The following is a 23,054-nucleotide window of genomic DNA, read 5'->3' as shown; positions in this document are numbered from 1 at the left end:
AGGTTGGAGGGGGCTCTGAGCAACCTGATCTAGTTGCAGATGTCCCTGCTCATGGCAGGGGCGTTGGACTAGGTGACCTTTAGAGGTCCCTTCCAACCCAAACTATTCTATGATTCTGTGACCATCTCACCTTTTGTGTTGTAGCTACATAACATTAAATGGTTTCTTAGTTACTTGCAATGAAAGGTCCCATTGTGTAGACAGAAAAGCCATTTTTTCCACTTTGATATTCTGTCTCGTTGAATAGGTTTGGATCTCAGTTAACATGGAGTAAATCCAGAGTAATTCCATTACGGTCAGTGATGTTAGTTTGGATTTACGCCAGTGTAACTGAGGTCAGAGTCTGGCTTTGTTTGTCTGCTTTCTTAATTTGCTAAATATTACATATTTCCCAAATACCCTTTCACATCTCCTCTTCAGACCTTGCTGGCTCCTCCTACTTTCCCAAATTCCGAGAGTAACAATGTAGGTGAAATTTGCTTGATGAAAGACTGTTTAAGCAGGATCTAGTTTTTATTAGCTCAGCTGTTTTTCATTTTTTCAGCACTGTTTGAAGTTTCATTGTACGCAGGATAGGATCTGAATTTATTATGCTTTTCCTACTTGACTCAATTTTGTCAATTAGAAGTGTGGTGTTTTAAATTATAGGGTGCTCTCCGACGTTATCATTGAGTAAGAACTGTACGCCTTGGTGACATTTCAAAGCAGTTTTTAACTCCAAAGATCAGAAAAAGGAAACAGGTTGTGCCCTAAGGCATTACTGTTAATCAGCAACATCACGTGTTTGAAAGAGCTTAGCAAATGCGAGATGTGACTTTGGAGAATGAGATGAATTAAATTGTTCCTGTTTTTGTTTATATTTTCTGACATGATGCTAGCTTTATAGGAGTGTACTCTGAACTTTATGACAGACTATTTTAATTTACCATGTGAGAGACATCTGGAATTTCATCTAGGTTATTCTGTTAGTTAGATTGGGTTTATTATTAACGTTAGGTGTTTGGACAGTTTTATCTGTGTTTATATAGTTTAGCTGGTACACTGGGGTCTTGGTCCGCAGTCATACCAGAAATGAATCCATAAAATTTGTATTAATGTCTTTACAGTTGGACTTCTACTGTTACAGTATCTCTGCTGTCATATGATGATAAATAATCCTGCCCAGAATATCCAGCTCTTACTCTAGGGATAAAGAAAGGATGGGAGAAGGGAATCACCACCTCCTTCACAGTTTGGAGACCTTGGGCACAAACAAATTCTGTAGTTAAGCAAAACACTTAAGAATGTTTTTGTATATATTCTGTTGATTTTGATATGATTTTCACATATGCTTAAGTGTTTTTCTGAGTGAGGCCCTAAAGATTTACCTCTGGCAACAAAGAGAATCTTTGGCAGAACTAGTGATTTAAACCTGAGTGATACAGTCTTAATCATTTGGATGCCATTTTGTACTGCAGAAACCTGAACGAGAGCTTCACAGAGACTGAATCACTATTCATGTCTGTACCTGAATCTCTTAAATTCCATGTAGTGACAGTCTTCACCATGACTATAATACCAGTGGGCAGTTTGTAAAAACAGGTGGTTCCTTGATCCTGCACAACAGACTGTTGTTTAAAGAGAGTTGGTCATGTGCTTATGGTCTTTGTGCCTTGGCATTAGTGTTCAAGAAAGTTAGCCTGACTATTAATATATGTAGCAATTTTATGTTGGTTTGAATGAATCTTAAGAACTGCATATCTTTGTTTTGAGCCTTCTTTTGGATGCAAGAAATAAGGCATAAATGAGAAGCTCTGAGTAGCTGTAACACAGCCATCAGTTCATATTCCTGTGCTTTCTTCTTAGAAAAGACTGTGCTCTGGGCTGGACAACTGCTCCGGTTTCTCAGGCAGTCGGTGGTGGAAGCCTCATGGCTGGAATGAGAAAGTTCTTGAGAAGATGTTCTAAAGCAGAAAGGGGGTTGGCAGAGGCTGCCTTCAAAAGAGACTGCTCTTTGAGGAAGAGAAGCTATTCCATTATCATGTGCTGTCCTGAGGCCTGGGACTTGCGTGGGGCAGTGAAGTTGCCCTGAAGGGGTGACATTCAGAAGTATGTTTTCTTCAGATCTGAACTGCTTATGCTGTTTAAAAGTGTCTGTGGTTAAGATGTTCCTTTTCTAGGATTGCACTTCCTTGCTTTACACCTAGGTCGTGCCTGGACAGCATAGCTAGCAAACCAAAGCTCTCATCACTAGCAGGCCTTCTGTGGAAAAGTATGTTTGGAAAAGTGTGGAAGTGGAGGCGAAATGCGCAGTTGAAGATTAAATATTGAGTCACCGGATTGCTGGACTCCTAAGTCTTGCTGCCTATGAAGGACATCAGGTGCGAGATTGGCATTTGAGGGTGTGCCAGAGAGACCTTGCAGCAGGAGCACTAAGCAACCCACACCAGAACAAAGTCAGAATCCAATCTATAAGGGCAAGATCAATCTATTTTAAGACGAGCTTCAGCTAGAAGAATATACTCTGGCTGAGAGATGTATAACTAGTGCTCTTGTTCTTTAAAGAAAGATGAGTGACGTGTTATGTGACAATTTGGGCCACTGAAGTTATTAATTGATACAGTCTATTGAAGATTATTATTTTTCCTTTCTATTTTTAATGGTCTAGAGTTTTTGGATGAGTCTTATTTTCTAGCACTACTGGAATCTTATCAAGCTCTCATAATTTTAAAAATTGTTCCATATTATATGCTAAGCCACTTGACTTTGCCCTGAAGAGGCTGAGGAGTGCTCACTTGCCAACTCTGACAAGACAGTAGTAGTGAACTACTTGAGGATGGACGTTGCTGTACTAACATCTAGAACAACTGCTGCCGTTTAGTAAATGAATGTCTTAAGCTTTGATGGTATAGAAGACTAGATGTGTTGTGTCAGTCTGACAAAAAAATATGAGAGATGAGAAGCCCATGGAAAATGTGAAATAAACATAGAAATAAACAGAAACCATACCCCTACCCATTCAATTCTTTGCTAGCACAAATGGGTGGGAAACTTTGATAACAGGGCAGCTGAAAAGGCCATCAATTGAGAGCAAACTTCAGCTGATATAGATCAGCCTGTGAGTCCTTTTATTTCTACTCAACAACAGTGTTGAGTGACAAAAATCTTGGATTGCACTAAAATCACACTTTCAATGTTCACCGGTGACACCCTCAGTTAAGGTACTTGGCTGCCAGCTGCAGCAACTAAGAAATTAGCACCCACCTTTCACCTGTCTTGACTCTGTCAGGGAGGCGGTTACCATTTAAAATATCCCAGCATGAATTGTCAGAGTGTATTTCAAAGCACTTGCATGTTCAGAGAATGAGTGTTTTTCTGGGTCTGCCTTGTGTCTGGAAGAAAATATGCTTTTGATTGACCTATGTAAACAGTACAAGTTAGGTTGTAGCATTGATTTTTTTTTTTTTTTGGAGCTTGATAGCTTCAAGGCTACAGATCCAAATTCTCCAAAGAAGAAAGCTTTGTACTCTGTGTTGTATAAACAGGCTGAACAATTTATTGAAAACAATAATCATGGTAAATGCTTCCATTTTTAAAATTTAATAATAGTTGAAGAGTAACTTTGGTAATTATTTAGTGATTGATTATTTTATTTCCATGTGAGAGTTCCATGTTTTCCAGTAGTCAGCTGAGTACCTCCCAGTCTTGTTGGACTAGGCCAGACAGAAGGTGAAATTGGGAAATACAGGGATCAAGGCAAACGAGTTAATCTAAGCTAACTTCTGTCTAAACATAAATAGTGGCATTATTTTGAACAAATTTTAAAAGATGAGCAAACAGAAAACAAGGTTTCTGCATAATGTATTCCTGTTTAACCGATTTAAGTTACCCTCATGTGAAATGAAAAAGACTATTTTGTTTAGGGTAAAAACATTAATGTTCTCATCTTTTTTTTTTTTTTCTTCCTTCTTCCCTCCCTCCTCACATCTGCTTTTTGAATTAGTTTGGAGCGTGCTTGCATTTTTACACTAGTAAAACTCAGTGGAATTTTATAATCCACAGATAATATTTAACGTTTCCCTCTCTTCTACAGCTTCCTAAAAACTACTGAACACTCAAACCGGCATCAAGAGCAGAAATACTCTCATGATTTTCCTTTTTCTTCTTCCAAAGCTGTGAAATAGCTTTCCTATAGTCATTAACCTCCTGTTCAGTTCAGGCATCCCACTGCACATTTGGATGCATAATGTCATGTTCCCTGTGGTCAGTGCTAGGGCAATGAGCCCTTGCAAAGGGGTGATAGACATCTGCACAGAACATGATTCTGCTCCTGCCGAGCTAACCGCAGCCCATTGCACTGAACTGTGGTGTGTAGGTAAGCATGGGTAAATCTGGATGGATTAGTAGCTACCCAGTTAAGCTCTCATGAATCTTGCTGTAATGAGCTGCCTAGAGTTATTGCTTGTGTAGAAAAGTTGGCAAAAAGGCAGTGTATTTGTAAGCAAGCTGCCAGTGAAAAGGAAACAAATGCCGCTTCTGGGACTTACAGATGGCATCTCAGTACTACTGCAGGCCAAGTGGCAGGGCCAGGCCCTGTAACCTAGATGTCTGTGTTATTTTTGTGAGCTGTGCTTTGTGGCCTTAAAATTAGTTTCTTGTAAAACACTTCTGGTGGCTTCATTCTGAGTTTATCCTGAGCCAAACCTGCAGGTTTGGCTGCCTCCTCGAGTTGGTAGCTGCTTACACAGGGAGTGAAGACATTGCACTGTAGTACTGCTAGTGGTTAGCAAAGGCTCTTACTTTACCTGCTCAGAGGGTGGGAAGGGGTAACAGGTAAAGCTGAGAGTCCGTTTTTTTTTTTTTGTTTTGCAGTGTGAGTCCAAACATTGATAGACTGTTCAGCTTTAATCCATACAATTTATGAAATCCTTGTGTTTGTATCTTTTCTGTGGAGACACCAGCAACATCCTTCAGCCTGGTAGGGCAGCATCATCTACTTGAAAAACTTCTCATGCCCAAGAGATTTTAGGTAGAGTCTGAAGGATGAGGAAGAAAGTGACTGATGAACTTCTAGGATGCTGACTCCTGAGTGGAGCTAGCTCACACTGAGATGGCTCACTAGCTGCTGCCTCCAGTTCCCTGTGTGATTGTCTCTGTGTGCATGGCTGAGCTGTTGGTGGTGAAACTCCAGAACTGCTGTTTCACAGCTGGAGAAGCAAACTGAAATTGGTGCTTTCTAAATGAGTGCATGACTCTTTTCCAGCTTTGGTTTTCTTCTAGTCTTTTCTCAGTTGATTTTTAAAATTATGTTGTTATGGTATAAGGTGTTTTGCTGGCTGGCTGAGATCTCAATTTTATATACCAAATGACTGTCAGCAGAAATGATACTTAGACATGAATTGGGGGATTGTTTATGTACCATGGAGCTGACATAAGGTCAGTGAATTTGCAGATTGTCTTTCCAAAGTGATAAGTAAACATGCCTGGCTTGTAGCCTTGGCAGCACAGTCAGAATCGGAGACTTCTGTGCAACAGGGTTTATTTAACAAATATTCTCAGAGATTGTGTGACTACTGTGGGGACAAGTTCTGATTTTTTGATTCTTCCCCTAGATTAAAAGGATGAAGTAAGTGCAGTGCTACAGAGGGGAGAGAAGAACATTTTGTTACTTCCCGTGTGGTTGTTAAATGACTCCCAGCAGCTAAACTTATGGGGACTGCAGTGTGCCAGTTAGGAGAGCTGACTATTTGGCTGGTTCTGCTCTGTGCAGCTTGCACTGCTGCCACAGAGGCCTTTGCGCACAGCTGTGCCATGGTGAGAGCTGGGAAGAACCAGAAGCCACACTGCAAGGCGTTTTCACTGGTTTGGACCACAGAAAGGAAGGAGACACATAAGACCGTTGTCACCGCCAAGCTATTCTGGCAGCTTTGGAGAAACTCCTCAGCCTGGCCGCGTGACTCTTTTTCCCTCTCCCTGGGGTTGTGGTGGCCATTTGAGTTTCTCAGGCTTGGTTCCCTATAGTTCTGCAGTAAGTTTATCTCTTACTGAATGATTTCTGCTGCTTAAAAATGTTTTTGTTGGTGCCTTTTAGAAAATTACATAATTACAAATGATACAGGCAAAAGTTAAGGGATGGGAGAGAGCTGCTTCCAGCTGACTTGCCAGTTACCAAAGTAAACAGTGCTCTAATGAAGGTTTTGAGAGGCTTATCTGGCCATGGAAAAACTTGCTATATCTTTCTTTTTAAATTGACATTTAAATCCAAACCCCTTTTTTTTTTTTTTTTTAAATAGAACTAAAATGTTTCAGTATCCTCTTCTGCCCAGATTGGCTCTGTCAGATAAGCAATTTTGCAGTCATGCTTTCTGCAGCTTTTTCTCATTGCTTTCTTGTGCAATAGAATCCTACAACAGGCCAGGTTGGAAGGGACCTTGAAAGATCATCTGGTCCAACCTATCAAACAGAGCCTCGCCAGGAGTAAGAAAAGTGTCTGTTAAATGTAAATAGTTCATTTTCTATTTCTAAAGTCTTCACTGTTAAAATTAATAAGAGATTTTTAAAAGGACCAAAAAGTTCACTTTAACCTGGTATACAAGTAACTGACCTTCTTGTAACATCTTTAAGTAATGCTTTAACTTAACAAACTAATTGATGCTTCTTTATTCACAGTGGTATTTGAGGCACCATTGAACCATTGTTAGAGCCCTGGGGGTAATACTCACAACTGGGTATTGTCAGAGTGAATAATCAGTGTATACAGACAATGTTATCTGCCGTAAAATTCCATGTTCTGTCAGCTGCATATGGATTAGTCTTGTGAAATGAATGTTTGTTTAGAATGATGCATGGGGATTTGAATTTACAGTTATAATGGCTAAAAGGAAATGGTTTGGGTTTCTAATGGTTTTACACTGGTAATCCTTTAGCAATTCATTTTATAGTGTAATACTTGGAGGGCAGTTGGGAGCTGTTCTAACTGAAATCAATAAAAACTGTCATTGACCTACAAAGAAAGCAGATGCATTTTTAATAATAAAAAGAAAACTTTTGGTACAGAGTAAGCTCATATGCAGAATACTAGGAATTTTGCACTGAATGTGATGCAACTTCTTTCCTAGCAGCTGGTCTCAGATTACTTTTTTTGTTATGCTTGGAAATCTCCGTTCTCAAAGGATGGCAACTAGATACATCATAAAGCATTTTATAGTATTGGAGTGATGATGTTCATGCACATATATGTATATACATGCGCACACACACACAAGATGTCATCTCATAGAAGCTTGTTTTTATTCTCCTAGAGTTTTCTAAACAAATTCTTTTTTTTCTTATTTGTGTTCTTTTGAGAGACAGGTAGCTTCTGAAGGAATCTTAGGTCGGTCTTTACTTTTTTGTGTTTCCCTTATCCTTCTATGGGGAAAAAAACCCTAAAACTTACCATGCTGCGTACGAGCTTTGTATCTAACTGTTGTACTGTTCTGTTTTGTTCCAGGTCATTTAACTCCCTCTTGTCAAAGAAACCCCAACAGACCCATTTAAATATGATACACCATATTCCATCTATGATTTTTTAAAAAAATTATCTTTTTCCATGTGAAGGCATTACAAGAACATAAGCCTGTTTAAAGAACAGCATAGGTCTAATATGGTAACTTATTCTGGAAAGTCCCTGTTTCCATGGTCTACTGACAGTTTTAAGCACCAACTGATTGGTGATGTGGCCTCCATAAAGCTTGTTAGGAGAATGGCTCCTTCAAGAAAACATTGACTCCTGGTTTATTAATAACTGGGTAGTAATTACACACGTTAAGTACTGTTCCTGACTTGGGATATTGCTATATGTTACATAGCATGAATGTAGAGTATTTCTCATCATCACAGCCTGAGCAGTACTGCGTTGTCCCGGTCTCAGGGTGCTCAAGTTGCTGTTGGTAACTTTATTTGCTTACATGGTCTGTTTTTGTGTAGATCTGGGTGCTGAGTGCATTAGTAAATCTATATCCTTCATGAAAGCAATGTGGCTGCAGTTTCAGCAGGAAGGAGCCAGTTGCTTTTTCAGTTTTGATTGTCTCATGATCAAAAAGCTGACTTGGCTTGAGTAAGATAGTCCTCTCCAAGGATCTTCCAAGTCTCTTTGAAGGAAGTAATCTGTGAATATAATCTTCCAAGCAGCAGAAGCTTTTAATTAGACTTTGTAATTGGATTCATCTATTCTGGAAAAACAAAAGAAGCTGTGACTTTTTTTTTTTTTTTTTTTTGCCACTCAGCCTATGGACCCCTCCTATGGTGAGATATATTTGGGGACACGGTGAGAACCAGAGTTCAGCGAAGAAAGAGAAGGAGCCTTATGGGTGAGCTTGCGGTAACCTGCAGTGCCAAGAGGCTCCCGATGGTGGAGCTCGGCTATTCCCAGCTGGCAGCCACGCAGCCAGTGGTGTGGGCAGCAGCTGAAAATGAATCTTTGCTAGATGTTGCAGTAAATAAGTTCATTCTGTAATGCAATATCAAGTATAAATTTTGAATTTAAAAATTGAATTTTACGTAGTATTTGATTTGACTTCAACGTGTTAAGGTTATAAATCACAAAACAGCACTGTAAAATTTGTAGTTACGTTCTTTCCTTCCCTATTCTTTAGTTAAGTTCTTTATCCAGTGCTGTTACAAGCGTTGAAGGAGTATTGCCAAAATACACAGACCAAGAGATGAGACAGAAATAGACCTGGTCTGAACTGGAGTTCAGTCTGGAGAAAGAATTTAAAGAGCATTATGAACTGAATTTTACTCAGTTCAGATTGTTGTTAATAAGGGGAAATAAACAAAACCAGAAAGTAATCTGATGACCTTTTCAGATGTTCAGTGTGAGCTAAGAGCGTGGGCCAGCTTCAGGAACTGATTGCTGCTCCCATGCTGTACAGTAGGGAAGCTGTGGTTGTAGTTCTTATCAGCTGTTTATTCTTTGCTGTAGACTGAGGGAAGCAAATTAGTCAGTCAAAGCTTGAATGTTATTTAGTGTTAACAAATGCCTTTTTTTTTTCTTCTTGTGTCTGCTGGTGCTTTATCTTTTTAGAAAAGAAGCAATATGAACTTCTGTACTCTTGGCAGTACTGGACTGACAAACGTAAAACTGAAATCCTCTGTGCACAGGAGAGATGCATAAGAGCATGGGCAGCAGTTCTGTACGTACTTAGTTCACTGGGATGGCTCAAGGCTTGAATGTAGGGGACCACATAGTTGTAAGAGACTCGTGTTATCTCCATGGCTCTTTCAGTCCTTTGGCCTCTCTTAGGGACGGTCAGCTGAGTTGCCAGCTGTGGCTGTGTTTTTTTTGTGATTTGGGCAATCATCCATTGAGAGCTGGCTAGAGGCAGCCAGAGTCATTTCAGAAATGATGGCTGCTGGCCCCCTGACCTCCAGGGCTGTTCAAAGAACCAAGGGAAGGGAGGAGGAAGGTGGGTCTCCTGCAGATGCCAGGATTCTGTATGTCCGTTTGTCCCCAGAAAGAAAAAAACTTGCGTCGTGTCAATCTTTTTACATCTGGGACATTTAAGAGCCACTGGCATTGCTTTTACATTTTAACCACACGGAGTCAAGTTTTCTGGTCTCCTTGCCTGTTATTTGTGCACCAGCAATAGACAAAAATCTTCTGACCTGCTAGTGGAACCAGAGGGGATGTTCAAGTAAATTATTTTCTCAGAACAAAAATCAACCTGTAGACCTGTTTAATTCAGGCTTGCTTTTTCTTATTTCCAGCCTGAGAGAGTAGACATTCTGTCAGTGGTTCCACAGTGAATGTGATGTAGTGCCACCCGTGCTAGGGGCTTGAGAGGCTCTAAGGCTGTTTTGTGCATCACCCATTTAAGAGTGAATTTGTAGCAAACCTAGACTTATTTTAAAGGTCTCTGGGTAGAAGAGGTTACTCTGCACATCCTGTGGTTTATGACTGTAGTTCTTAGAAAGAGGAGTTAACAGTGTGCTAGTTGTTACTGTGCTGGGCAAACCAGCACCTGATTTTTATTATTTGTTGTTGCATTTAGTTAATAACTTTCAGACAACTTCACTTGAGGCCCATAAGCTAAACTTAGCGCTGGTTGCAGTAGACAAAAGATGATAATATTAGATTTTATCTACTGTAGGTCTCCAAGCCAGCTTTTCTTTTCCAAGAAATGTAAACATATGTAATGCCCTATTTTTACCATTGTTATTTTCAGCACCTGATTTTTATTATTTGTTGTTGCATTTAGTTAATAACTTTCAGACAACTTCACTTGAGGCCCATAAGCTAAACTTAGCGCTGGTTGCAGTAAAAGAAAGATGATAATATTAGATTTTATCTACTGTAGGTCTCCAAGCCAGCTTTTTCCAAGAAATGTAAACATATGTAATGTCCTATTTTTACCATTGTTATTTCCTTTAAAAATATTAGATTTTATCTACTGTAGGTCTCCAAGCCAGCTTTTCTTTTCCAAGAAATGTAAACATATGTAATGCCCTATTTTTACCATTGTTATTTTCCTTTAAAAAAAAAAGAGGGGGAAAAAAAAAGAGATACAGGCCCATAAATGTTATAACAATGGGAAGTAACAATACAAATATGCCACTTACTAAGGCACATTTTTAGTAAAACTTCTGTTAAATTTTTGATCTCTAAGTTTCATCCAGGCTTCGGTCACTGACCTGAGATGATGGGTGAAGAATTCGATGTACAAGAGTGATGACCATCACCATCTGTGAGGATGGAGCTTCACGATGCTCTATTAATGCTATGTTAGGCACCTTAGCAGTGCTTTGCAGTTTGCATAGGCTATTTGAATAGCCAACTAAAGGAAAAACTCTGTGTGCAGTCTGACTCCTTCCAGTCAGTTGTCGTCTTAAGCTGAAGTTTGCATATTAAAGTTAATAGTTCTAAGTCATGTGGCTGAAAAACTGTTTAAAGAAAAAAGAAGTGACTGCATTAAGGAAACGTGAGCTTGCTGGGTTTGTTTGGCTTTTTTCTGTCTTGTTAAGAATCTGGTAAAAGTTGCTCACTGCAGTTCTTGGGCTCTTTAAAAATTTAATTATACCCAGGTTAGAGTCTGAAAGCTAAAAGCAACTGAGTCATGAGGGAATATCATTTAGGAAGAAACTTTAAATAGCTTATTACATGTTCTAGTGCTAAGCATCTTGGCTTACTCCAGTGCTCCCCGAGTCCATTGGGAGGGTTTTTCCAGTGGGGTGTGTGTTAGCCTTGGGGGACTCATGATTGTAGGCAGCATCTCCAACGCTGCTTGTGCTTCTGGAATAATTCAGCAAGGTGTTTATCCACACAGCTCCTATCATCTTTAATGCAAGTTGAGGGTGTCCTTCACTTCAGGGCATGAAGCAAAGGGCTTTAAGTTTGTGGGTTTTGTTGTTTTTTTTTTTTTCCTCGATGGTGGTTAGTAATACTTACCTAGTTTATATCTTCAGAGTCAGCTGCTTGGGTTTGGTAGTCTACTGTAGAAATTTGTAATCAGTTAAATGTGGAGCAGAATTTAAATGCATTAATGGTTAAAACATAATGGTAAAAAAAAAATCTTCTGATTCTGTGTATGTATGTTTGTCAGCTGTTTGAGGAATAAAAGTGCTCACTATAATTTGAGAGATGGCAATTAAAAGTATTTTTCTTTTATTTAGTTGCACCTGTGATGCCGTACTCTGGTGTTGGAAAGGACAAGAGAGCATGCTGTGAAACATTTCTGATGGCAGCTCATGAGTGATCTGTAGTGGGGTGAAGTCCTGATGTGTAGGACCCAATTTGCTGTTAGGAAATTAAAGGTTTCTGCTTATGTGCCCTTAGGACAGACAGGTGGCTGGAGGCTGGTTAAGAGTAACTCTATCATTATTCTTGTTTCCTTAATGCTTGGCAGGTAGCAGACTCCTAAAGGTCTTCAGAAGAATTATAAGCAGAACTTTACAATGAATTGGATACAGAGAAGGAAGCTTGAGAAGAGAGCATTAAATCAGATAAAGCTCAATGCTCAGCACTGTTAGTAAGCAGCTCTCACGGAATAATTGTGCACCAATTTCTTTTGGCAGCAGTCCTGACTTAGGCGTCTTAGCTGTCCCAGCTGATCATTCCCAATCCTTTATTATTTCTTCACTTGTGGTGGTACAAGTGCTTTGGAGTATGTACAGGAAACAAGACTGGAAGACAGATCTGATACAAAAAATTATTTATATATATTAAAAATAAGTAAAATGTAGGCAGGTATGGGTATGTATCTATATGAAACCTGTATTAGTCTTCTGATCTCAAAAACTGTCAAAATTGCCATAGCTAGGAAGCAGCACTCAGATGGAAAGGCAAGATGGGAACTGCTTAAACTGGCATTACTTATGAGATGAATGTATGTAACCATGCCCAGTGTATGATTTTTTCTTTTTTTTTCTTTTTTTCCCCCACCATCATACATTCATACATGTGAAGCGGTAAGTCTTGACATATGTTAGGAATGTATGCTAGGTTGCTTCCACTGGGTTACCGCATTCCAAATAACATAATCTAAAATACTTCCTTTTTCCCTCCATCCCTGGCCCTTTGCCACACATGTATTTTCAATGATCCCAGTAAATAGGAATCTCCCAAAATTGTGTGCAAATAAGACATTTATTTGACAGCCTCAAGATACAAATAACTAATTTGTATAGTTAGACCTGTAAACTTTTATTCATGCTATTTCACTTGAATCATGATACTTAATGTATAGTGAATGGTGAAAACAGTGATTGCTTTGTAAATGCAACTTTCTAATGAAGATGTAGTGATCTTATGTATACTGTAGCTCTGAAAATGAATTTTCATGGGGATATCAGAGTTTTCATGGTACACATTTCATTTGTCAAGGTATGCATTTAAAAAACATGCATGTCTTACTGAGTACAAATCCTTATTTTTCAGATGCCTAGTACTAAACTTGTCAGTCCACTCTAAATAAAAAAGAATGTGGGAGATAATTGCCACTTAGGTATTTTTTGTGTTATAAGGTGGGGGAATCCATATATTTCTTGAACTTTATACTATATAATGAAGAAATAACTAAGAAAACTTTGATTTGTTCAGTTCTAGGCCACAGAGGGCTACACTTAACTCCATCACAAAGATGCAGCCCTGGTAAAAATCTGCATGACTCTGACATTATACCAATAAACTAGTAGAATTGAGATGACACATCGTTGTGTGTAACAAAACAGGAATGTAGTAAAAGGCTGTTGTAATTACATGTGTTATTAAAATATTGGGGTTTTGTTGCTGTTCTTTGGAAGTTGCCAAAGGTGTGGTGTTTTTTTTTGGGGGGGTATGTTTTTGGTTTGTGGGTTTTGGTTTTTGTTGGTGGGTTTTTTTGTGTGTTTTTTTTTGGGGGGGGGGGTTGGGGTTGGTTTTTTTTTTAATCCTGGGTATAGTTTTGCATCAGGGAAATGTCCTTGCTCTGAATTAGAAGAAGGAATTCTGTGGGTGAGAGTACTCAACAGGACTTAGCATCTCTGCTGAAATTCCTTCAGCTACCAAGTATCAATTAGAGCTTTTTTTTTTCTTCCAGAACAAATAAATTCAGTGTTCTGTGATGCGAGGTAGGTAAATGGCTTCCATGTTCCTTTGCTAGAGTCTCCTAAAACAATCAGCTGTCCAAAACAGATATTTGGTGCAGATGTCTTATGTGGTCAGGATTAAGGGAGTGCCAAATTTGTAATCACCCTCAGCAGTAATTATGTGTGATTGTGTGTCATTGGGTAATTTGTGGTTTTCCCAATGTGCTTGCTGTTCAGCTTGTATGATAACATGCAGCCGTTTGAGATGTGGCAGAAAGTCATGGAAGAACATCAGGGCCTTTCAGAATGGCCAGTTTCTCAGGTTACTAGGGACTTCTCTGCATATTTGCAAAGGAGATAATACTTCCTTTCTGGGGCAAATTTGATAAAAATCAAGCCTCTTAATCTCTGTCAAATGGAGTGGTACTCAGTTTTATATTACCATATTTGTTTAATTCCTTAGGTACAAGCTCTAACACCATAGTGGTTACGTCGAGTTCTGTGATTTCAGTCCAGACTTTGTTCAGTAATGTGCAACCATTCCTTTAAAATGTTTCCTATGTTATCAGTCTTACGTGTGTGCACAATATTAAGTCTTGGATCACCAAGTCAGTCTGAAAGAACTGACATTTATGTTGCACTTTTGAGACAAGAGAGTTTAGTTGCTGCCTAAGAAAGACACACTGTCTTGCTGTGTCTGTATCAGGTTTTTCACCTTTTGCACAATCCCTTCTAGAGGACTGGGGACAGCTTTGGAGTAATGAGCAATGGGGAGACATCCATAACAAACTAGTCCCAAATATTCCAATATTGGTGCCTAAAAATGGATTCATATTTCAGCATCAGAACTGATATATTCTGTTAGAATATTTCATGTGTTATCTTTGCCTAAAGAACTAACGAAATTTAAAAAAAGGGTTTTTTTCTTCTGCTTTACCTGGCATGTTTGCAGGATCCAGTTTCTGAGTAAATATTTTGTATTTAGGATGATAACATTTGTAACTATGCTTGATTTGAGGAATGCCTGACTTGGGTGCTTGACTTCTGCACGCAGTTATTGAGAGTCTGGGTGATTTTGGATGTGGATAAATGCGCAATTAGACCTATGAGTTGACTGGCTATATACATACCATTAAAAATGCACAAAAGAATGAAGTTGTGCCTTTGGTGTTTCTCAAACACCAAAAGCTATTTTGAGTTCTGAAACATTGGTCTTTTTCTTTTTACGTTTACTATTTTCTCTTAACTTGACTGTATGCTTTTTTGATGTCTTACCTTAGTTTAATGCCACAAAGCTTTTCAGCATTGTTTAGATGAAAGCTCTTACACAAGGTGAACTTGTACAGTGTCCTACTGTAAAACTGTTAAACCCTTTAAGATCCTTCAGAAACTCTGCCTGAACTCATGCTTCACAGTTAGCATCTTCAAAGTGCTCAGAACAATTCTCCATCATGATCTATATAATTCTTTAACAGGGCTGTAGTTTAGCATTGCACAGGCATTAGTGTCTCAGACCTGCCTCTCTGCATTTGTTCTGCAGAGCCATGTCCGGATTGATGACTGCAACTTGAATTAGACTTTACAGTTTTTGAGGTTCTTACCGTATCAGTAATTTAACCTTCTATAAGAACTTTCTGTGGTGCTTTGTGAGAGAACTTGTCGTTCTTTCCCAAAGTCCTTTTTGGAAATAGTCCTTTTTGGAAATAGTTCCTAGCTGGTAAGCAAACTTAAAGCACTTCTGGTAATGTCTTCTCACTTTTATCTGTTCGGAATGCTTTGAAGGCCTGTGTTTACCTGCACTGATGAAACAGTGTTGCTTGGGTTGCACTTTGAGGTAGCACAATGAGGGTAAAAGAAAATGAACTTGGTGAAGGAAGGCTATTTCAGCTGTTTTGGCAAGCAGGTCACATAAGCTGGTGGCACGACAGCATGTGCTGGGTTTTTGGTACAAGTTGGTGAGCGTTCAGATGGTGGGAATCAGTCACATCATCATTTACATCTAGAATGATGGGCTTGTAAGCTGTGTGTGAAGAGTACTGAATAACCTTCGTGCGACTGAGAGAAGATCAGATCATGAGGATGGGGGAAGCAATGCCAACCGACAGTTGGATTGTTATTGCCATTCTAGATGTCTTCTGTATCAGTAATTGATTAGTTCAGTGTTGGGGAAACGGACTGTAGCTGTAGGTTTACATGAAGTACTAGCATCATTGCTTCCAGTTGGAAGTATTCCTGATGTCCCTTAGATAAGAGCTGACATAGAGAGACATGGTTGCTGTCTTACACTGGGGGTGTCGGTGTCATTCACGTTGCCGCTGTTTGTCCCTTAGAGGAGATTGTTATTAATGAAGATGTGAATGATCCTATTCACTCCTTTCTGGGGCCTTGCTTGACCTCAGGGGAAGCTGATGAACTCTGGCCTTGGTTGCAGAATTGGCTAGGGAGATCCACCCTCTGTACGGCTCCTGTGAAGTTCTCGGTTCTGTCCTGACAGCAGATAACTCTACTTGATGCTGACTAGGCCGTACTCCCTTTCTAACATCTAATCTAGGTGCCATTTCAAAGATCTGCTCTTTACTGAGCTCACACCAGAGGGCGACCAGAGCCTTGGCGTGATACTGTGGCATGCTGGCAAGGGCTTGGGCTTGGCATCTGTGCGCACTGCTGGAGTGAACTCTTGCTTCCTGCGGAGAAACAAGGCAAAATTCTCATCCGATCTTAACTGAATGTGCTGTTTTAGCTTAGCTGAAGTAATGTTGCATTTCAGATCTTTATTTTATAGGGAAAGAAAGCCTTTCCAAAGGTTTTACTGCTCTAGAATTGAAAAATGTAATCCCTCAACTGATGGGGAATAATGGAGCTAGTGGTTTTACTATATGTATAAAACCCATTCTATTATATGCTTTAGAACAATGGTTGGCAGGGGATAGATTTGAAGCAAAACAATTTGGAAATAGCTTTACTACAGGCATTTGCTTTAAAGAATACCCAAAGGAGGATGGTACCAAGTGGAGTGGTAGGAGTGGGAACGTGGCAGGGTGAAGTATGTGGAGGAACGGTGAGTCCTTATAACGACTCTTTTGATGACAGTGTAGCATTTTAGTAAATAGCATTCATAGATAAATGGCTCAAATCAAAACCATACCAAAACCCCCCACTTTAGACAGTTTAATATTCTAGGAAAGGTTTCATGTGATCACTTGGGTGACTTTCAAACAAATTGAAACCTACACTTCGCAAAAGGCACTCATAAATAGAGCACCCCAAGCAAATGCGTGTGTGATTATAGTAGACTTTAGTGATGGCTGTTGTTGAAATTCCAGTGAAATAAAACTTCGGACTGTTTAAAAAAGAAAAATGTCTAGATTATGTGGAAGATAAGTACATATTAATTTTTATAGAGCTTGGAAAGCTCTGTATGGTCTGCTGAGGCAGCACTTCATGTAAGCTACAGCTGTATTAAATTGGCACCACTGCAGTTACATGCTTTTCTTTCATCCTGACTGCATAATTGTACCCCATTTTGCATGCTGGTACCCATCTGATCTCTGACTGGTTTGGGGCACTAAACTAGCAAAAATCTATTCACTTCTTTTTTTCTTTTTGTCCATTTATTTATTTTTGGTTTAGCACCCTGAACCAGCTTGCTGAGCTAGATGAATGCCATTACTGGCACAAGGACAGGGCAGGAATGCCTGCCCAGGACAGAGAAAGAATGAAGTGCACGAGTAAAAGACAGATTAAGGTAAACTGTGAGGAAATCACAGCTGTAGGAAAACAGCTGGTTAGAATCACACTTCTTACCAAGTAAGAAGGCAATTGTTGAAGGGGCAGAGTGAGGCTTGTGGTACAGCTAGTGTGATTTGGAAGCGCTCAAATATGTGCTGCTGTTACTCACACAACCCCAGTCCACAGCCCAGTCGACTTCAATTTGATGTCCTGCAGTTTCTCAATATACGAAGACATGGCAAACACCACGAATAAAGTTGATTCTGCTTCAGTTCTTTCTGGCAACTGCTGCTAGATACGTTGAGGTTGGGCTTGCACTGGGCTTTTCCAGCTAGAGGGTACATATTCTTTCAGGCAAGAGGTGTGGTGGTGCTTTTTTTTTTTTTTTTCTCATTGGTCAGCGAAGCTAGTATGTATATTCTGTTCAGAGAGGCCTCTTCTTCACGTTTACCTAGACAACTGTTTCTGGAAAAATACATTATTTTTTTGGTGCACCCACATTTGTTTTGGGGATTTTTGTTCCCTTCTGATTACTAAGAGCAATTAAATGATTGGTCAAATTCAAATGTGAAAGAAACACAACACAGAATGCTTTATGTACCTACAAATGTTTAAGACACCTAGAAGTTGGTAATACTGGAATGATATTAGAGTTACTAGATTTGGAACCATAGATTTCAGTGCTGGGTATATCATTCTCAGTTATTCCTTTCTGTTAAATGCTTTTAGTTTGTTTTTTACTGCCAGATTTTTTATGACTCTGACACAGTTAGCTCTTCACTTGAAGTTGTCTTTTGATAACTTTGTTTTCCTCATATTTTCCAATTTTTTTCATCCTAGAAATTGGTCCAGTGACGATAACCACAGATCCCAAGAAATTTCAGTTTGAACTCAGGGAACTTTATGTTCAGGTGAGTAACTTGTTCGTTCTTTATGTGGTTCTAGCAAAAGCCCTGTTTCCTCCCTCTAATCTTTCCTCTCGTGTTGATGTTTCTGCTACTATGCTTCATCAGGATGTAGGCCATTTATCTCTGTCATTTTACCTGCACAAACTGTCTGTCTTCTTCCTGTTCTCTGGTCATCTTAATTTATCATTACGATTCATTACTTTGTCTTAGTTTACATCATTGTATGGGGACTCAGTTCAATAACACAAGAAAGAATAGTTAGATAATGCTAACATTTATTTTGCATTTTAATTGGTCCTGCCACTTGTTCACAGACACTTTTATGAACAGTTTTACTGTATTCTGGAACTTATTTCCCATGAAAACCCTTCTAATTTAGGTACAAAAGGACTGTAAGACACATCAAGTATGACTTAGGTACTGCCTCTACTGCCATGCGTTACTTAGCACCTACTTATTCAAAAGCATCAGGTTGACTCGGGTACTCTTCTCTTATGCACACCCTGTGAATTACTTCTGTAGCTATGCTCAGGAGACAAGTGGCAGTTTTTGAACTAGCACACTGGTATGTCTCCCTTGGTGGAGTTTCCCTGGGTGACAATGAACCACAAATGACATCTGGATCGAGTGATGGAAGGAAAGAGAAGTACTGGAATGGAGTTACCCTTACTGAAAGAAAATACGATCCTATTGTCTTGTCTTTTAATCAAGCAAAATGCTTCTGACCTGTGGAGAACCTTGCTGGAGTTAGTAGTGCCAGACAGACTCTCCCTTAGAAACTGGCACATGGTGTAGTCCATGTAATAAAGGACTGTTTGAAAGCCAATAATGCTAGTTTGGGAAGAATAAGTAGTTTAAAAGTTGGCAGAAAGATTGAAATTCAGAGAAAAGAATAGTAAATTTTCAAGGAGGCAGAAAATGCCAGCTGTTATGCTTTTCTCCTTCATAGGGAAATTTAAACTTTAAAAATCCTTCCAGTCTTCATTTTTTGTTTTCTAAATAGCTATACTGGAAAATAATTGTAGGTATTTCTAAAAGGTATATGATTTAGATGAAGCTTTTGGGAATTTAACTCTTCATCTACAGGCAAGTTGTTTAAAAGTTACTGTCTAATGAATTTAAGATTTCTTTCTTTAATCCTGATTGTTTGCATATTTCATAATTACTTTCAAGATGTGCTCCTTCAGCTAAATTAAGACTTTCACCGACTTGCATTCATTCATTATGTTGGTGAAGAACCAAAATATAAATTAAAAAAGTGGTCATAACAGGACTGATAGGTCATCTTGTGGTAGTTCTCCCAGAAAATGTGAATGCTTCCTGCATGTTTGTTATTAGTATTTTTCTTAGAAAGACAGTTAAAAGATGCAAGAATGAATATTGTGAAGGTAGGGGAAATTTTAAGGTGGGTTCATTGTGAACTTATGTTGGTGAAGAACCAAAATATAAATTAAAAAAGTGGTCATAACAGGACTGATAGGTCATCTTGTGGTAGTTCTCCCAGAAAATGTGAATGCTTCCTGCATGTTTGTTATTAGTATTTTTCTTAGAAAGACAGTTAAAAGATGCAAGAATGAATATTGTGAAGGTAGGGGAAATTTTAAGGTGGGTTCATTGTGAAAAAGGGTGTAGAGCAAATATTCTCATGAACGAACAAAGCTGAAATTAAGGTGAAGGTAAATTATTTTAAGGAGTCTTACGTATAAAACATATTAGATCAAAATAAACTCTCCAGGAATACTGCAAAACTTGTCCTCCCTGGACATCAGGATAAGCCCAGCTCTTGTCTTCCAACAAAATTCATCTGGTCATGGAACAATTGGAGGGTCAGAAATACCTGAAATACGAGACATTAGAAATAGGCTTTTGGCTGGCATTTGACATCAGGTAAAAATTAGTCTGTATACATTTCACTGAAGATACTAGGCCCTGTTCCTTTTACATTCAAAGTGATAATGGAAATATTCCTTTGACACCTCATAAGTTGATCCTATTTTGCCTATGTTTCATCTGTAATTAACTGTGAATCATTCTTATGGACAGCTTGACAATAACTTGTACGTGGGCAGCAGTGGCTTCTTAAATTTTTTTTTTTGAAGATAACCAGATTTTTTGTGTATTCTATTAAATACAGTTTTCACAATGGATACTTATTTGCATAAGCAATATACTTAAATCTTGTCTATATGAAAATCTTTTAAAGTATATTCACATAGTTTGTGTTACATGATCACATGATACAGATGTTGATACGCTTGCATCAGGTTATGAAAAGGCCTTATTTGAGTATTTCTCAGTGTAAAAATGACAACTTAATGAAAGTAATCTTCTGTAATTGTTGATAACACTTTTTAAATCAGATACAAAATTCATCCTTTTGTAAGAGATATAATGACATTTAAGTAAATAGTTATATAGATACTAATTTTAGACGTAAGAAATGTGAATAGTACAGATGAGCTGAGCCAACAACCTAAATTTCTCTGTGCCTGTCCAAACTGAATGGAAAATGAGACTAGCTGAGCTTTACTCACCTCTGTCTTTCCAGAAAACTTCACAAGGTAATTGTAACCATACTTAATTGCAGTTTGGAGAGAAAGGGAGGAAAGATTTAAAGAAAAATTTTGTTCTTTTTTTTCATAAAGCTAATACATTTTTGTTTCATAGTTCTACCTAACTGCCTTTTGAGAATACTCCTCTTCTACATTATGAGAATAAAAAAGTTCATGCTTGTTCTTAGAATAACTATTTAGCTCGGCAGTGCTTTTCCTATTGTATGTAGAAAATAAATGCTGCCTTATAGAATATTACATGAGATAATAATCTAGTAGACTTGAAGTGGGAATAGAGATTTTCTTATTCTAAGTAGGTCCCTGCAGAAATTAGCTACATGGAAGAGTCTTTTGCTGAAGATGATATTTACTTTGCAAAAGCAGGAAAGAAATAACTTGGATATACTGATCTGTGCCATAGGATTATATAAGCATTGCCAAGATAAAGTTCTGAAGTGTATCAAAAATGTTTTTGGAGAATTATCTCTGGATATCTTTGGAGAACTTCAGGCAGTTTGGAGTCTACCACTTGCTTTTGCCATAAAAATAAGACTACATTTAGAAAGGACTGACTTATAAAAAGAAAAATGGTGAAGTACCTATTCTTTAACATAGATGGGAAGCTTATTGATATTCTTGCTTTGAAATGGGATTAAAGATACTGATAGATTAAAAATTGGTACTGACGTGAACATTTCATTGAGGACTGATGAAATTCTTAAGGACTGGGGGACTGTGGGAGGCAAGGGTTTTTCTGGTTTGTGTGTCTGTGTGAATGTTTAACCTCAAAAGATAATTTCTGATGGCATCTCAAGAATTAAAAATAGATGCAACAATTGCATTATCTGTTTTCTACTTCCTTCCCAGCATGTGGAGATTTGTATATAAGTATGTGTGAAGGCATGTTGATCGTAGAAATAAAAGAAAAAGCTTTTATATTTAATCTTGAAAGTGCAGAGATCTGTTGCTGTTTAGAGAGGCAGGTTTTACAGTTCTTATTCAGCTCTTTGGATTGGAAAGTGCTGTCTTAAATATGCCAAACTAATTTTTGTGTAAGATAAAGTGAACTGTTATTTAAACAGTATTTTCCTCTAATTCTTAATTTAAGAAGAAAAACTGATCCTTTCATATGAAGTTAAATAAAGTCATATTTGGAAGCATGTTGGTTAAACATGTGGGCTGAAAAATCTCCAGCTATACAGCTGTCTACTTAGCAACACAGGTCACTGGGAGTGTATTACCTGTGCCCCCTCTGCTGAGCTCCCTGCACTGGTTGCCCCGCAGTGTGAAGTCTAGGTGAAGTTCTTGCTGTTCTGGTATCTAAAGGTCCTCCTGGAGCTCAGCACTGCTTGGCTGAGATAATTTCCTATCTGCGTCGATGACCGTGACTTCCCATGACTGCTGCATGCTACCGCAGCAATTAAATTGTCAGCCAGTAAGGGAGCATGTGTGTATAGGAAACGGAGCTGCTGCAAGAGCTGGAGCAAACCAAAACATGGTGCTCCCAGAAAAGATAAGAGTGACCGCGACACCAACCACTTTTGGGGCTAACCACAACATTTCCTTTGACTTTATTTTCCCTAAGGAATTGATACAGTTGTTGCTTGCGAGTGTGAGTCTGTGACAGCACTGTGCAGAAACCATACAATGCTTAGGGTAAAGTGAATAAATTATTAGAAGCTGAGAAAGTATCTGTCTTGAATGTCCCAAAAGAAAGTAACTTATTTGGTATGTGTTTTTTTTCTCGGAAAAATGCTTTGTTTTTCTTCTAATTGTGAACAGGGTGGTGGAGACTGTCCAGAGATGAGCATTGGGGCAATAAAGATAGCTCTAGAAATTTCTCTTCCTGGTTCTTTCATCTATGTATTTACTGATGCACGATCCAAGGATTATAGACTTACCCATGAAGTACTTCAACTCATTCAACAGAAACAATCACAGGTACAGAGGGGATTTACATTCTGAGCTGGTTTATGTATTTAATGCCCTGTTTTCTCAATATTGAAGAGTCAAATTCTTCTATGTTGTGAATTAAATAGTGCATGTGAACCTTCTTCCAGTATATGTGTTCTCAGTCATCTTGCAAGTTATGTGAGTATTTTTATATTGTTCTGAAATAAGTATTCTGTGAAGTACAAGTGTTGATAGATGAGTATCACTTCTGAAGTGATTCTTGTCTGTTCCTTTTCTTCATTGCTTTTGCCATCAGTAGTGAGTGCAATATGGCTGTCCTTCATGCAAAGTAATACGAACCCATGCCAAGTGATACAATTCTTTTGTTGTCATGCCTTAATGCTGTCTTTGCAATGTTTTCCTAAAGTTTGTACCATGTGCCAAATGA

At 38.6% G+C, this 23,054-nt stretch overlaps 1 protein-coding gene across 1 annotated transcript in view; it reads left to right on the top strand.

The window, feature by feature from the left end:
* Nucleotides 1–23,054, top strand: part of HMCN1 (hemicentin 1) — a 209,654-nt gene that overhangs the window by 17,959 nt on the left and 168,641 nt on the right. The window contains exons 3-4 of the mRNA XM_009275892.2: nucleotides 18,094–18,164; nucleotides 22,496–22,654. Of these exons, the coding sequence (XP_009274167.1) occupies nucleotides 18,094–18,164; nucleotides 22,496–22,654 (230 nt within the window). The remainder of the gene's footprint in view (nucleotides 1–18,093; nucleotides 18,165–22,495; nucleotides 22,655–23,054) is intronic.

Source organism: Aptenodytes forsteri, unplaced genomic scaffold, assembly GCF_000699145.1.
Source record: "Aptenodytes forsteri isolate BGI_AS27 unplaced genomic scaffold, ASM69914v1 Scaffold289, whole genome shotgun sequence".
Classification (NCBI taxonomy): domain Eukaryota; kingdom Metazoa; phylum Chordata; class Aves; order Sphenisciformes; family Spheniscidae; genus Aptenodytes; species Aptenodytes forsteri.
The sequence above is the reverse complement of the archived record's forward strand: the minus strand, read 5'-3'. Positions and strand labels throughout refer to the sequence as shown.